The sequence below is a fragment of the Simochromis diagramma genome, unplaced genomic scaffold (genome assembly GCF_900408965.1).
Source record: "Simochromis diagramma unplaced genomic scaffold, fSimDia1.1 OVJJ01000802.1, whole genome shotgun sequence".
In the NCBI taxonomy this organism is placed as follows: Eukaryota; Metazoa; Chordata; class Actinopteri; order Cichliformes; family Cichlidae; genus Simochromis; species Simochromis diagramma.
In genome coordinates, this window is record NW_024387492.1 from 2316956 (window position 1) to 2333708 (window position 16753).

General features: G+C 44.6%; 1 protein-coding gene across 5 annotated transcripts in view; it reads right to left on the bottom strand.

The window, feature by feature from the left end:
* Window positions 1-16753, bottom strand: part of nrxn3b (neurexin 3b) — a 331545-nt gene that overhangs the window by 51335 nt on the left and 263457 nt on the right. For all 5 annotated transcript variants that reach the window (XM_040017562.1, XM_040017563.1, XM_040017566.1 and 2 more), the window contains 3 exons: window positions 13145-13316; window positions 3613-3702; window positions 1709-2019 (listed from right to left, as the gene is read on the bottom strand). In XM_040017562.1, coding sequence (XP_039873496.1) covers window positions 1709-2019; window positions 3613-3702; window positions 13145-13316 — 573 coding nt within the window. The remainder of the gene's footprint in view (window positions 1-1708; window positions 2020-3612; window positions 3703-13144; window positions 13317-16753) is intronic.

Here is a 16753-nt window from a genome sequence, read left to right on the forward strand (position 1 = left end):
CCGGAATAGGATGAGTGACAGTGAGAGACGGAAAAAGGAGAAAAGGGAGAGACAGGTAGAGAAAGGGAGCGGCGGCGAGGCCGGCTTTGCACGCCTCAGTGAACAGCGGCATTCAATCCTTCATAGGATGAGAGATACAGTATCCTGACCTTGACTGATCGAGGAGAGAAACAAACCTATAATCCATCCATGCAAAGTCACAAAGAAGACACAGAAACGCTGTTAAGTGCAGAAAAGGGACATTTTTTGTCACATTTTTAGCTCTGGTCATATCGGAAACGCTGAACCCACAGACACCTGTGCCACATGTGTCCAACGGTGTAAGATTCCTAGCATTAGTTTGACACGGTGGGAAACACAGTAGGCTTTGTCACTTTCTTGCTGACAGTTAAATGAGAAAATCAACAACACTCTCATGTCCGGAGAGGCCACTCTAAAGACTGTTTGCTCAGCTTATGTAGCAATAAGACTTGAACCTTATTTGGCTAGGTAATCAACTCCAGAACCTTTAAAGCTCTCTAATTACAGCGGTGCACGATTATTGCATGTACTGCATTAGCTGACTTGAACAAAATATTATTTTAAGAGTGACTTAAATCATTTTTCGAGAGAGAATTTTGAAACCAAGTGAGTTTATTCAGTGCGTCTCCATCCTTGAGTGTCAAACACTGTCAGATGCTGCTGTCACTGCAGAGAAACGCACAAAGGTTTCCTCGGAGGGCGCTCTCTGCACCGGGGCTGTGATCGACCGTGGCTGCTGTGGCTCTGTGGGTCCTCTCAGCCTGGCTGGGGGGCTTCTTTGGCTCCCTCCAGCTGTGTGCCCGGCCTGGAGGCTGCGGTCTGTGACCGGCTCCCGGTGCAGACGGCTCCGTGTGATAGTGTTCCCTCACCTGGCTCATGTGTGTTTATGTGTGTGTGTGGGGGGAGGGGATGTGTGTGTATGTATCCATGACGGCTTATGTTAATGAGAGTGTGGGGAGTGAATTGGAGGGCGGGATGGGGCGGGCTGCTTTTAACCATGTAAAGCATTTCTGTATGAAAAGTGCTTTATAAATAAAGATTGATTGTTAAGTACTAGATGCTAGAAGAGTCATTTTTTATAACAGGGACAAAATCCACATTTGGATATTGCAGGGCCAGAACTGGAGTTAATCTCGAGATTGAAATCCAAGACAAGGTGGTTCAGGTTTGGTCTTTGTTTTCATTCCCTTATTCATTTGTCATTTCTTTTATTCAGTACCTCTGTCAAGGAAGTTTGGTCTCTGGTAGCATGCGTGCGTGTCTGTCTGTAAAGACGATAGCTCAAAAAGTTTTGAATGAACTTTGCAGGGAGGTAGAGCGGAGTCACGTTGACTTTCCAAGATCTTCAAGGTCAGCTTCAAGATTTATTGGTCGAAAGCACCAAAAACTACTTGGTTAGGTTAGATAGAAGATCATAGTTTAGGCTGAAATACACCCTTTAAGTCATCACTGGCACAAAAAGATGTCTTGACGGGTTCTTTGTGAGAAGCCTTGAGCAACCTTGTGCAACACCAGCTCTTTGACAGGACAACACCAGTGACAGCGTGGGAATGGGAAAACTCTAAGCCTGTGCAGAGTTCTTGAAGATCTCTACGCAGCTTTTTTAAAATTTCCATAAATCACTAGAATGTCTACAGGTAACAAACAGTTCTGCTGGAAACATCACCACATACACCCTCTCCCTTACCTGGATAGTGGGTGGTGAGCGCTGTTTGCGGGTGGTTGTGGTAGACAAGGTGGTGGTAGTCTCTATAAAGGTGGTGGACATCTCTGGCGGTACCGAGGTGGTGGTGCGCGCCGCGCCCCGGCTAGTGGGGACGTCGCCCACCAGCCGCACGCTGCCGTTCACCTTGATGTTAACGTGGCCCTCGGCGGCCATGTTGAGGACTTTGAGGCCATTGTAGTAGAGGCCGGAGAGCTGGCCCTGGTAGGGCCGCTTCCGGTCGTTTCCACCGATAGAGATAGTGGCCTGGGTGTTGAAGATCGTCAACTGCCGGCCTGGCGCGGGAGGGAAAAGCGTTGATAAGCTTAAGAGATGATAATCTAATGTAACAATAACATTAAACTTTCATTGCAAGACAGATGCGGTGATAGAGAACGTTTGATGAAATGTCTTGTTTCCCTGATTAAAAGAAGTTGCAGATGGTTTTCAAACTGTAATGATGACGCAACCTGGCTTTGTACTGAAAAAAGTATCTACGGCTGCCCTACTTTTTACCTACTGCTGAGCACATTTTGTACAATAAGTAGATTTCAAACTGCTGCTAGAGCTGAAACAGATACACTTGTCACAGCAGCAGCAGTGTTGTAACACTTTCCACAGCTTTGTTGTTATTCTGTGGACAAAAGGGTCTCGAGCAATAAGTACAGCATGTATATGGGGAATAATGTGCAATGCCCAGTTGCTACAATTCATGTGATTTTCATTAGGAGAAGCCCAAATATCATTATCAAAACACACTGCTCATGCATTCCCAATGAAAGAAAAGCACAGCAAACTTTCACAATGCAGGAATCATAATTAAAAATCTCCATTGTATAATTTACAGACACATAACACCGCAAGCCCGCTACATTTGTTTGTTATGTAATACATAATACATTAGGTATGAAATGGCAGGGGCAACGTTCATATCACAGAAAAATGAAATAGCACGTGTGGAGTCATGCATGCAGCGGTAATGGGATTTTTTTTCCAAACCTGCCTTGTTTTACAGTTGTTAAAGGGACTTTATGATGAAGTTATGCTGATGTTTATGTGCAATGCATTTTAAAAGCAGTTTATGATATTTTTATGATGGATTAAGCACCAGAAAAAACAAAGGGGGAAACAGACTTCTTCTTCTTTTTCTGGGAAAATCCCCACAAAATGTTCGATACGAACAAGGTGCTGGTTTTAATCTAACGACTGGAAAAGAAAAAGAGCACAGCTCTATCAGGGCACAGTGCACCTTGGCAGGCGCGCTGTGACGCTTTGCCGTCAAAAAGGCTCCAATTAGCTCTCCATCGCCAAACAAGTGAGAATTTTATTGTGTTTGATGTGTTTAAGTACAATCAGATGAATTACAGCAGGGAGAGGCACCTGCTGTCTGGAAATTTTTCAGGGGGATATGCCCACTGATTAATTTGTTCTCAAACATTGCAGAGGATTTGAGCCAAGGGAGTTAATTCTCCTCTCAAAACAATCGGCCGACTGTTGCGGCATAGATAATAATGCATAATGCCTCCGCCTAGTCAATTTTGCACAAAAGATTAGCAGCACTTGATATTCCATATCTTGTTGTTGCACTGTTTACAAAATCACTTCCCAGTCCCTTTAACTAAACACCATGGTTCAACTTTTTTTTTTTTTAAAGATGACAATGACAGAAAAAGGGACAAGAAATAATAAAAAAAAAAGCATCATAAAAACTGAACCAAAGGGAAAGGACGAAAAGGCTAAAAACACAAACAAAATAAAACAAATTGCTTTGGTTTACTGGTTTTTTAAAGGGTTTAAGGGATGGTTATTCATTCTCAGAGGTTGAAAGGGAACAAGCCGATGAAATGACAGAAAATAAAGAACATTCTAGAAGTTCGATAAAGATTTACCTTTGTCCTGAAGCCAATCTTCTACTGGCCGGGTATATTTGAACGGGATTTTCTTATTTGCCATTTGATAGCGCTCAATGTCGCTGTTGCCTTTAAAGTTTGAAAGTTTAACAAACAGCTTCAAACAGTTGGCAACAGCAACAGACATCACACATTTATACAGTGGTTTATGAAGAGTTTTATCTTTGTTTAGAAATATTTATAAAAGCTTTATGATATATATGTATATATATGTATATTTCTTTTACCCCAAAGTAGCGTTACTTTAGTGGAAATTTTTTAAAACTCATATTTATACAGCACACTCCACACACAGCAGCAATGAGGAAAAACAAACTGTAGGGAAAGAAAAATCCTGCAAGAAGAAGTCAAAACACAGGAAATGCATCACATCTACGTCATTTTACATAATAGAGACAAAAGGAAGGAGATCAAGTGGTTAAAAAGGCAGACATGCATAAAGCACCTTTCTCTGAAGCAAATTGGAGGTAATTTATGTGCACTAATTCTCCCACTGGACACCACCTGCTTTCACATTTCAAGGGCCAAGGAACGATTTGGTGGGGTAGCTACTTGGAGGGAAGGAGTGTGTAGCAGCTTTTGAGGGGAAAAGGAGGCAACGTTAGATGAGGAGGTGGTAATTTGAAGCACAGCAGACCTGTTTGGGGGGGGTGTGGTAGTCCCACAGTGACACAGATTTGAAGAGGACAATGCATACAAATGAGATCATTACTGACATAGTGGGAGGCTTTTTGGGTTCAAAGAAACACCAAAAGAACGCAACCACCTCCTCTGGGAATGTTCCTGTTGGGCTGGAGGTATATAACAGTAGTGTAATAATAAAAGCCTCACTTATGCAGGGAATCTGGAGCCTGTACTGAGTATTTCTGGCATCATTTACAAATTTCCTTTGTGAATGTGCCGGGATGCAACATTTTGTCTGACAAACAGGGATCCTCTCCCTTTGAAAGGTGCCGCGGATCTGTCGACAGCGAGAATGGAGACGTACAAGTCCGTCTTCAAACATTTTGAGGTCTAACAAAAGAGACGAATGGCAGTGTGATGTCACTCAGTATCCAGAAGGAAAGGGATTTGGAGGAAGAAAGAAGAAAGGCACTGGCACTGACTCATTTACAGTATAATACAACTGAAAGGGCAAAGCTTCACCTGCCAGTGTGTTTAGTTTGGAGCTTTTGAACGTGCTTACATTCACGCCCTCGTTCTGACACCCGCCCGGGTTGTATTTCATTTTCTTTCTTGGTTTGGCAATAAGCTACATTCGGTGTAAGTCACCACTGCTCTGACCTGCTGACTAAACTTCCATAACATTACGCGCGAACGCGTCACAACTGCATAAAACCGTGAGCTCGTACCAGTTTCCCTTCCCTCTCTCTTTTCTGTCTTCCTTGCGTTCTTTGCTACCTTTCACAGAAAAAAAAACATCCAAGTGCTCAGTTTACAGCCAGCTGGGATGGAGTGTAGATATGGCTGCAAGGGAGCTCAAGGAGCTAAACGAATGTTTCTGCAGTGTGCCAGCAGGTTAATCAGCTACTAGCAGGACTCCCTCCCCATTCCTTTGATCTCAAGCAGGTTTCAGGTGGCAGCCAAATACACTCTCCTCTGGACAAGGGCCACAGAGGGAGGCAAGATGTTCGTGTTTGAAATCAGAGGACGCTCGGAAAAGGTTTGGAGTTTGATCGAGCGAGCCGAGAGACGAGCCGGGAAACACGGGGGGAGGGTGGATGAGTGCCATCGACAAATAATCTCTTCGCATTCTTTCTGCTTTGTCTTTTCCATAAAGTCTCAAACGTAGCCTCACGTCGTCCTTTAGACGAAGTGGAATCACGAGACTGAGAGGAAGACGGAGAAGAAGCTGTAAGTTTGCTGTGCATTGCTAATGGCGTGGTCTCAGGTATAGCTCTTACATTGTTCTAGGTGATTAATGAGGTGACAGTCCCCACGTAATGAATACACCACCAGCTAATTGTGCAACTAATGAGAAAATTCTCTCTAGTTTGTCAATTTGATATTCAATTTCTAGAGGTGACTTCAGAATGGATGACCTTGCCAATAAAAGCACTACTGTTTATTAAAAAGTCAGTCTACTAAGGGTTTCAGGTTTTTTCCCCTAAATATAGTGGACAGATATTTCCTGCCAGTGCACTGAGGAGAGAGACGAATGAGCAATCTGACATTATAATATGTCTGATGTTCTTTTAAAGCCAGAGAACCGGTTTCATTTTCAGTCAACGTCCATAATGAAAACAAGCAAAAGAAAAACTTTATATTTGTAGGGCGAGAAACCAACACCCATCAGTACGGACAGGTAAGGCAGGGAAGGTGGAGCTACTTTGGAAATGGGTTACAAAAGGGCTTGCAGATGGAGCAGCAGCTCTGTGATCAGCTGATCTTCCAGGAATCTTACCTTAAATTTGTGGCCTACCTTAACTCAAGCTAACTTAGCTATGTTTGCTTTGGTTTTGGTGTTAGTCAGTCGAAAGCTAACCCAACCAGGACACTTTCATTTTGCTTGTACAGGAAGGCCGCCTCATGGGTGAGTTTGTCGTCCGTCTCTTCTCTCTGTGTTTCTGCAGGGCCTTAAAAGGTAAAGTGTGATAACACCACACAGCCCTTATAGAGAAGACCAGGTGAATATAAATATTTACGTATGTTTATCATTATTATATTATTTTGCTGCGAGCTTATGCGCACGTTGCCGGCTTTTACTTCGGCCCCGCTGCATGCCATCACCGTTTTTTTCCTCCTAGCCAAAACAGTGTCTCGATTTTTTCCCTTTGGTGGCAGCCATTCAGTCAACACAAACACTGGCACGGTGACAGTCGTCTGCTGGTCGGTTGCTTCCTTCTCTGCAGTTGGTTGCCAGACTAATCTCACCGGGGTTCCATCACAGGGCCAGTGCCGAGAGCGCATCAAAACTGTGAAAATGGCCACCGTGACAGGCTCCTGGCATTCTCTCTATTTGGGGATGATGAGTACATTTGATATAGTGTGGCCCTGTCCAGAAATCATCATTCCACAGCTCAACTCCACAGCTCGCCACCGCAGCCCCCTGGTAATGAATATCTCGCACAAGCCACCTTCTTTCCCATCTACACCTGACTTTCATCTCTGTTTCTCCTCCTCGCTCCCTGGTTATTCATCCGTGCACTCAAGCTTTTTTCCATTCTCTCGTTCTCTTCGGCACACTGTCCATCCAGCGATATTCCAGCTCCTTCATCTGCTCCCGCTATTCTCCGTCTCCCAGACTCAGCAATCAGCTCTCTTTGCTCTTCTTGGCTGAATCCGGCCTCTACAGCTGCAGCCACAATTTATCTACTTTTCACTCACTTTCTCTTCTTCTGCGCCCGTCTACATGTCAGCTCTTTCTCACTTTTTGTCGACGTATTCCATTAAACGCTTCTGTATTCCTTCACCGGTTGCACTTCTTTTCTATTCACCCACGTCCCTTCTTTTTCTCCTGCACGCCTTCCCCCGATCTTCCTTCCATTCTCTCTCGGGCGTCAGACGAAGCCAGGGAGTAAATTCATCATTTATCAGGTCGCTCTGGAATTTATGGTGCTGAAAAGATGAATTAGATTGGCGGCTTGTACACTCGGCTTAGTCTGAGTTGTGAGAGCGACAAAGATTGTGTCTCAGATAGGGCTAATCATGTTTGGCCCCAGGGACGCGTGGGGATTTATCTCGCTCCTGAGGAATTGTTTTGTCTGTATTTCAAGACAAAGATTGGCAGATATTTTGAAACCGTGCAACTCATTGTGTCTGTTTCAGGTTGTGGGAGTCGCTACATTGTGCGCATCAGCGTGTGGATGAAAGTAATCGTGTTTTCGAGCGTTCGTGTGTCTGAAAATGAACACAAGGCTGTTCTGGCTATGACCAACCCCCTTGTACCCATCACAAATGATGGACCACACACAAACACGCACGCACACGGACATACTTTCCCCAAGGCACTAGCAGAGTAGTTAGGCCAATGGTCATTCATCTGAGACAACGCCTGGACCTCAGCCAGCTCGAGGCAACGTGCGATGCACAATCTCCGCCTGGCTCGGTCTAATAATTCTTTGATTCAAAGATTCCAACTCACGCAAATAAAAAAAGAGATCATGTAATCCGAAATCAAAGAGTGCAGGGATTCGGAGTGTTATATAAGGAAATTGGAAGCCTCTCACTAGACAAAGACAAGTCCCTGCAGTAATGTGGGTTGTCACACAAGTACACAGGACTGCGAGAAAGATGCGCAGCCACGATGAGCACAGACTCGAAAAAGGCGGAGAAACACGGATAAAAAGGAATTTGAGGACAAAAACAGAACAGAGATCTGAGAGGGCACTGTTAGAGGGGGAGAATAATTAGAGAAAGGAAGACAAAAGCAGTCAACGCATACATTCGACGCCCACACGCAAACACGCGCGCGCGTAATCTGCCGAAGCCTCGTGGAAACGCTCCAGTGTGGGATCAGAGCGGGTGCACTGTTATAGAGAAGAATGGGGCTGTGAAGTGCACAAGTTCTTTTCCGTCTTGTTTCTTAACACTGGTTGCATTAAAGTGTGGATTTTTTTTTATCAGTGAAAGCAGTTTTGTTTAAGTCACCTTTGATAGTGACAATATCAAGTTGTGAGCGCTTGTGTACCGGGCACGCTCAGCTTGACACTAAGGTTATCCATCCTATCTCTCTGTACAGCGTGCACTGCCTTCCATGTTTTGAGCAGACCTCAGCAGAAATGGAAGAAAAGACAGTTTAAATTATTGAAACTATTTATTTATTATATTTTTGGCTGTCAGCTATGGTAGCACTGAATGCTAAATAATGAGACGGGAACAAAGGAGAACTAAGCTGAGAGGAGAGCCCAGTAACACTGCAGAAAAGCAAACAGACAATCAGACAGTGTGTAGCAGTTTGCATAATTCATTCAGTTATTTAATAAAATGTTCCTGTCAGAATTAGCTTCACTGCCTGTGTTTAATCTTACTGCAAAGGGAACCCTTCAACCTGTTTGCTTCACTGGGAGAAAGACGGGACCTGTTCAGGGTGGACGCCGCCTCTCATCCTATGACAGCGGGGATAGGCTGCGGTCTCGCAGTGACCCCGAACTGAATAAATGGTTATGATTACGGATGGATGGATAGGAGACAGATATCATATCACCCCAATAGAGCATGTCGCTCTCAGGCTACTGGCTTACGTGTGCTTCTTAGGATATTTAGAAGACGAGGCTTTCACGCACCTCTTCCATGGAACCAGCTCCCAGCTTGGATTCAGGACACAGACACTATCTCTAATTTTAAGACTTAAAACTTTCCTTTTTGCTAAAGCGTATAGTTAGGGCTGGACCTTTTTACACGTCTCTGCATTTAATCATTAGCTATTACAAATCTCTGCCTCTCTTCCACAGCGTATCCTTTATGCTGTCTTCCTCCCCTCAACCCAAAAAGGTCACAGCAGGGCCACCTGTGACCTTTTCACCCTGAGCCTGGTTCTTTTGGAGGTTTCTTCCTGTTAAAAGGGAGTTTTTCCTTCCTTCTGTCGCCATGCTTGCTCATAGGGGGTCATATGATTGTTGCAGGGTCTCTACCTTATAATACAAAACTCCTTGAGGTTACTTTTGTTGTGATTTGACGCTATATAGTAAAATGATTATGTTATTATTTATATTTATAATAAAATTACAATCTAATGTAATCCATTACATTTCTGTACCATACCGGCTTACTGTGACTGGTTCTCTTACAGTTAACGATGTTAATATGGCTTTAGCATCCAAGTGCAGGGATGTCAAACTCAGGCTACGTCCACACGTACCCGGATATTTTTGAAAACGCAGATTTTTCTGTGCGTTTGCACCTTTCGTCCACACGTAAACGCCGTTTTCGGTCACTGGAAACGGAGATTTTTGAAAACTCAGCTTTTGCGTTTACGTGTGGACGAGGAAAACGGAGAAAAGGCAGCGTCAAAGGTGTGCGCCTTTTTTGACGTCACACTGTGCGCCGGGTTACTGTTTCGCTGAAATGAATTTCTACCATGGCGGACGTAGACAAAATACGGTTACTGTTAATTTTCACTCTCTGCAGTGTTTAAATGCTTACATACACACACAGTTACTGTCCTCCACACATACGACTCGGTTCTGCTTCTATGCGCCATCTGTCGTTTACTCTTTCCCGCCGAGGCTTCTAGACTTCTGATTGGCCAACATTTCTACACGGTTAGGAATCTAGCGCCACCTGCTGCTTTGGCATGTTCCTAACAGCGTTTTCCTTCATTTCTGCCTTTACGTGTGGACGGGATTATTTTTTAAAACGAAAACAGAAAATCTCCGTTTTCAAAAATACCCGTGTACGTGCGCCACATTCAGCTTACTTTGATCATAAGTGAAACTCGCCTTTCTGTCAGTGTAAAGATGTTTAACTATACATTAAATCCCTCATATATATTAATATAAGAAAAAAGTGTAATTTGTGTAGAAAATGACAGACGTCTGTCAGCAGGGTGTAAACTGACAATCTTTAACATAAACAAAAAAAATGAAGTTAGCTCATTGCCTGGACAGTCCTGTCCCCTCCATGCGAGGAGGTGTTTATCAGTATGAAACCCATGAAAGCACAATTAAAATATGACAGGCCCTTCTTCACATTTCCCACAATTCAGTGGGCCAGATTGGAATATAATTTCTGGACTGATCCTGGCCCCCGAGCCTTATATTTGACACCCATGTTATATTGGAACATGCTACCACTCAAAAGTTTGTGTTCACTTAGAATTTTCCTTGATTTCCAATAAAATAAATGAATATACAAACGTGCACTTAATGACAAATTGAGTGCACGTTTTAATGGAACATGTACGTAGGAGTACAGACGCCCATGTTCGGAGATCCTCACCTCCGGTGTTCAAATAGCACTTACGTGATGTAAGCTCATCATTTGAAAAATTCTAATTGATCATTATAAGAATTCGTAACCAATTATTCTGGCGCAGATGAAAACTCTTCAGCTCATTAAAGAAGGAATGAAATTGCCTCGCTGAGTGTCCCCCACCCAAACTTCCTTCCGAAGCTCATCAGAGTAACGGCTTTCTGTAACGTTATTCCAAAGACTGAATCTTACAACAGCTTCAATCAAAACAATCTTGTGGCTGCTGCTTAAGGAAGATTTGGTGCAATTTCATAGTCGGTGTAAAAAATGAGGCTGAAATAAGCAAAGAAAGACCCAAGTTGTGGAGTTATGAAATCGTCCGTTATTTAGAAGCACGTCATGCTGTCAGAACTGGCTGCTGCCATTTGAAGTGAATCCTAATGTCTCAATGCTTTTGTTGGCCAACTCTCTAAACACTGTTGTTAAGACGTCCAATTTACACACCTCAGGCCTATTTTGTAAGCGGCTCTGACTGACAAGCAAACCACCAACACCTTTGTCCTCACCTATTCCCCCACCAGGGAGAGGGCATGCCCAGATCCGGTAACTGTTTATTGAGCGGCCTGAGAGCCTCGTGGCAGCTACTGCCTTCAAGTTAAGCATTAGAAGTGTGAGAAGGCAGTCGATGAGTCTGGACCCTAACATGTAATTACTCACGAGATGACAACTTTACAAAGGAGGGAGGGCGAGGGAAAAAAATCAATCATCGTTGAATTACTATCACTGAATGTCCTGCAAATTACCTGTGCAGAAGAGAAAAAGAAATTACCACGCATTCGATCCGCCGACCTCAACTCCATCTCAAGACAATGGCAGGCGGACAGAAAAGGGAACAAACCTCAGTGGGATCGCTTGAAAGAAATCCACAGCTAAACTTCTTTCTGCTGCGCATTCCTGAAGCGGAGATGTAAACCTTAACGACCATTTAGCAGTGACTCCTGAGCTTTGCTGGCTTTGGATCACAGATTCCGGCATACGTATTGGCAGAAGCTAAGGAAACAAGCACTGCATGCTTATGCAAGCAGGCCCTTTGAGGTAATTATGAAGGTGGTAGGCGTTCAATTCCTATCCCAAACTGATGGCTATTAAAGATGAAGAACGGTCGAACTATTGCGCGATCCACAGTCGGGAACATAAGGGACATGACACTACCTCTGTGCAGCAATCGCGCCCGCTTCTGCCTGATTAATTCAATTTCTTCATCGAGCGCTGCGCACACGCGAGCGCCAATGTGTACGCCACGGAGATGTCACTTGTGTGCGCGCTGCGGAGTTTCTCAGTATTTCGCAGCGTTACTGCAGCTGAAATGCGGTTATGAAACCCGTCCGACCTTATCTGCTCAAAGAAAAGCGAAAGACAGCCGGCGGCAAAAGAAAGCCAGAGACAGAAGAGATTAACGTCACCTGCGCTGGCACTGAACCAAACCACAACAGCGTGCCAGGTCACGCCAGGAGAGGATGCTGGCCTGTCATCGGTGAAGGCAAGCAGGCAAAAGGAGCATGCTGTAGGGCTGCTGAGGCATAGTGAAAGGGATCGACTCATATTTGCTGGCTTCCTATGATTACGTGGTATCAACATTTCTGCATATGTTTTTTTTTTAAAGCTTTCAGAACAGAATATCTCAATTATTGATGCGTGATGGCTTCTTAGATATAGCCGAGCTCATATCTCAAGGAAATTTAACGTTGGCTTTTTAGTCGACGTGTAATCCTGTACATTCTCGTCCTACCAGTGCGGCACAATTGTTCCACAGAGATCAATGACGTTTCATATTATATTTTGTCATTCTTGGCTCGACTGCCACTTTGTTCCCATGTTGTCTCCCCGTGTGTCTGTTCTGTTTGACTAAGTGAAATTGAAGAGGAGGGTAATAGGAAACGAGCAAACAAAGGTAGCTTCTCCTAAGCCGGCTGACATGGAGACACAGATATCAAAGTTGAGGAGAGCCAACTCAATTTAATGGACTGTTAAGTAGAAGCAGGAGAGGATTTTTTCCCCTCCTTCTTTCCCTCTCTCACACTCTCTCACCTAGCTAGCTGAGCAGCACATATCTGTTCCAAATGGAGGGAGTGCCTGAGTCTCCAAATGGAGCGCGCTCCGTTTGATGACCCTATTTGTATTCTGCTGGTGCGCCGCTTCTGCTGACCTGGGAATGAGAGATACAGGCAGGCAGCAGCTTTATCTGGCCAACAGGCCACCCTTGGTTTCTGCCTTCAGTGCTCTCCTTGCCTGCCCGCTGACCGAATGTTGCGCAGTTAATGCGTCTTGCAAGACAAAAGATTTCAAGCTCGGTGTCCCCCCCCTCCCGTGGAGCCAAGCGTTATCGTGTTTATTGAAGGGTTTTGAAGCACATGTTACAGTACGAGTATGATGTTGGTCAGGTGATGGCCACATGCTTGTTAGTCATCTCACATATTTTACCCCGGAGAGCAAGTGAAGGTGAATCCTTTCTTCCTGCTTGTGCCCTTTGCATGATGAAATAGATGGTGTCCAGTGGTTTTAAAGCTATTACTACTAATTTACCTTGAATTACTCCAGAAAGGATTCATTGGGTTAATAACAAATATCAAATAGACTGAGTTAAAAATGAGGTCGGTACCTGTGGGAAAGTGCTCATTGACCGGCCAGTTGTCCACCTGCAAGGTCGCATTGCCCCCGTTCCGGGTGAATCGGACCAAATGGTATTTGCCATCGTTTATCAGCGTGTTTACCTCCTTGACGCTGATGTCCACCGTTCCGATGTTGAACGTCACACCTATTTTGCCTTGTTCCTGAAACAGACACAAAGAGCACGAAAGAGTTGGTCTGACGCCATCAAACAAAGTGAGCGCTGCTTAATAAATGCAAGCGATACGAAATTGTGTGGCGCCGCTGTCAGCGCGAGATGAATTTGAACCGCAGATTCCACCCACATGTATTGTTGTGCCGTAATGAATTAATTATACAATAAACTAACTGTAAAAAGTTCAATAAAGCTACTTGGATGAATGCCCCCGGCTGGTGCTAATGGTGAACTACTCAGAGAACCTGAGGACGCTAGCGCGCTACGCTTCATTATACCACTGTAATGTGATGAAAATAGGCTGCCAGCAGAGATTGTAATGATGAGTAATGCTCCCTGCAGCCTGTCACCACAAAACTGGCAGGACAGATGCTTTTTCTGCCGCGGTCCTTACAGAATGCATGAATACCATATGCTTTGTTTAGCTCTTAATGCTAAACCAGTTATACCATGTCCGTAAATCGTGATGCCCCCTCGTCATTTTCTGATTTCTCTCCCCTCGACCCCACTAATTTTCACGAGCTGCCAGAGTGTGTTTTATTGTGACTGCTTGTGTATTCATGGTCATGCAGGCGTTACAAGCAAAAGGTTTTAAAGCGGAGGCAGGGCTTGAGTGAGTGGCGATGGGGAAAGGCTGTGTTTTCTGTGTCATTTGTTTTAATCCCCCACAGGGAATCTCTCAGTGTAATTACCTTCTTTAGAAGCCCAGAGCAGTGGGACTATTTCTCATAACAAAACCAAAATTAGGAAAGCCTGAACACAGGGCAGACACGTATTGCTAATTGATCAGCAGAGACACTGGCCCTGCATGGCTGACTGTGACTATACAGACCCTGATAATGTCAGGCTGAATTTGACAGTGCTCGTCGGTGTAAAGGCGCTGCAGGATTGCTACAAGTTAAATGATACAACACTTAAACCTGCTGACCTCTATTTAATTTTACAGGCTCTTCATACCTAAGAGGAGCACTTAATAAGGCCAAGCTATGCTTGATGCAGTTCCTCTTGCTGTAAGTGAGACTATATGGTGAGACTATACCACCCGATTACCAAAGGAAGCTTCACTCTACAGTAAAACAGGAAGCGTGTCATGTTTTTTCCCGGACACATTTTGCTATATTAAGTTAGTTTAACAACAAATCAAACAGCAGTGCGTCCTCATGCTGTTTGGTCAGATGTCACTGGAGCAGGTGCCTTAATGGCTGTGATTCCATTTCAGAGAACTACAAAGTCCACATTACCAGGTTGGAGGTTTGCTGTTGGATAAGCTGCTGATTCATCTGCTGGGAGAATGTGGATCATGCACTGTCGAAATCTTTTTTCCCCCACTACTTGCTTTTTACTTTATATTTTACTTGCTGGTTAGATGCTTAAGCTACAAACGCCCCACTCACACAGGCCTTGGGACCATCTGACAACCACTTTCAAGTGGCCGTTGTAGGTTGCAGGAAGTTACCATGAAATTGATTGCTAAAGACTGGAGTTTAGCAATCAATTTCATGAGTAAAGTCTAGAGACCAATCAGTGAACCTCTGTTGCTAGGGGGTTGCTAGGGAATTCTACAGCCAGTTGTCAGTGGTTGTTGGAGGTTGTGGGCAGTTGCTTGTAATTACTTTGGTCGTAAGTGAACTGCTGTGCAGTTTGCATGGAAGACGCCAACTCGGTAGCAAAGATGCACAAAATAATCACCAAGCAGTAATGAAATTGTGAAGAGTGTAACACAAACTAAAGATGACCGCAAAAACGTACAACCACAGGAGGTTTTCAGTGCAACACACTCCGAGCAGCCTGACAACAGCCACGTGACTGAAAGCTGCCACGACTCACTGTTCTCTTGGTCTTAATAAGGTCGGGGTGAAGATGATGGTCAAACTCCAGCCCTTCACAACAGTCATCCTGCTTGCTGAAAGATGCCCAGCTGAAACATTCATGTTATGACCTTTCCCTCTGGCAATGCCTTGTGTGTAAGTGCGATGGAGTTGGACGAAACAGTATTAGCTGACACCCAGGGCAAGAGAACAGGCTGAAAATACACATGACATCAATAGGAAATAAAAAAAAACAACTTTTTAATTAAGTTTGTTTTTCATCTTCTTAATTCGAGCACCTTAAAAACCCTGGAAGAAAGCAGGCGCTTCTTTTGATTTCTGTTAATTAAGGTTCCATTTTTATTTCTTAACCGTTTTTAAGTGCACAGGGCAGGAGTTGTCATGATTCAAGGCGCGGAGCATCCTCCAGAGGAGCCTTTCAAAGTTTTAAAAAAGGTAGAAAGCCCAGAAAATAGGCAGCGAATGAACCCCTGCAGTGACTCTGCATACTGTAGTTTCCTCTTCAGCTCCTTTTAACTGCCAAAGTGGTCAAAAGACACTGAACAGTATTCACTGCCACGCTCACACTTACAGTTTAAACATCCTTTATCTATTCATAAAAAGAGATACAGAATTTCAATGTGCTTGAGACCGTAATGGAAGGAACGATGGAGCAGCTCGGCTAATAATGGAAAAACAATGTCACCAAAGACACAAGAAAGCCATCTCCTAAAAGCTGAGCCCGGGCGCAGAGTAGGCGAGCAGAATACCTCAACGCGCACTTAACTTCTCTGTCAGAGAGCTTGTAAATGGGCTCTTAATTTAAGCAGTTGTCATTAAAACTTAGTGCAACACTTCCAACAAAAGTGTGTGTGGGGGCGCACGTGTACGTTTACGCACGCTGCTTATCTGACAGCAAATACACATAATCCGAGCACCGAGACGAGATAAGCACACGCGCCAGTATGCAGATGATTTAATGTGACAAGGTGATGCTCGCCGTGTCTGTTGTACCGTGAAAAATACTACTAAAGCATCGTGGCCTTCCTGACTAAAGACAAGACCTTTCCCTGGTATGAAAAAACAACATGTCTGACGGGCCGAGCGCATACAAAGCACAGACAGAAACATCAGCGCGAGTACATCCACTGTGACCTTCAGAGGCTCTGGCAGCCCTGGCTCTCCTGCGTAGTCGCATCAAAGCCACATCAGCGACCCACTAATACCTACAAACAAAGACAGATCGTCATCCCCCCGGCCGCTGTACAAACAAACAGCAAAACACAACAATTGTACACCTTTGTAACTGTTGCTGAGCGCCTCCGGGCAGTGCAAAGAAGGAACTGTGTGTATTAGCGCGTTGCAATGGCACACCTCCCCGTTTCTCTCTCTCTTCTCTATCTGCACTACTCCCAGTGTCCGGCCTACCCTCCCGCCTCTGCCACCGCCGCCCACCCACCTGCCCGCCCACCCCCTGCGCTGCAGCAGTGTTTGATTGACAGATCCAATTACGTTTTTTATTGGCCTGTCGCTCGCGAGGCGGGAAGGCACTTCATTGTCTCCCGAGCAAAAGGAGAGGGGAAAAAATGGCTATTGTTCTCTTAGTGGAAAAGATGAT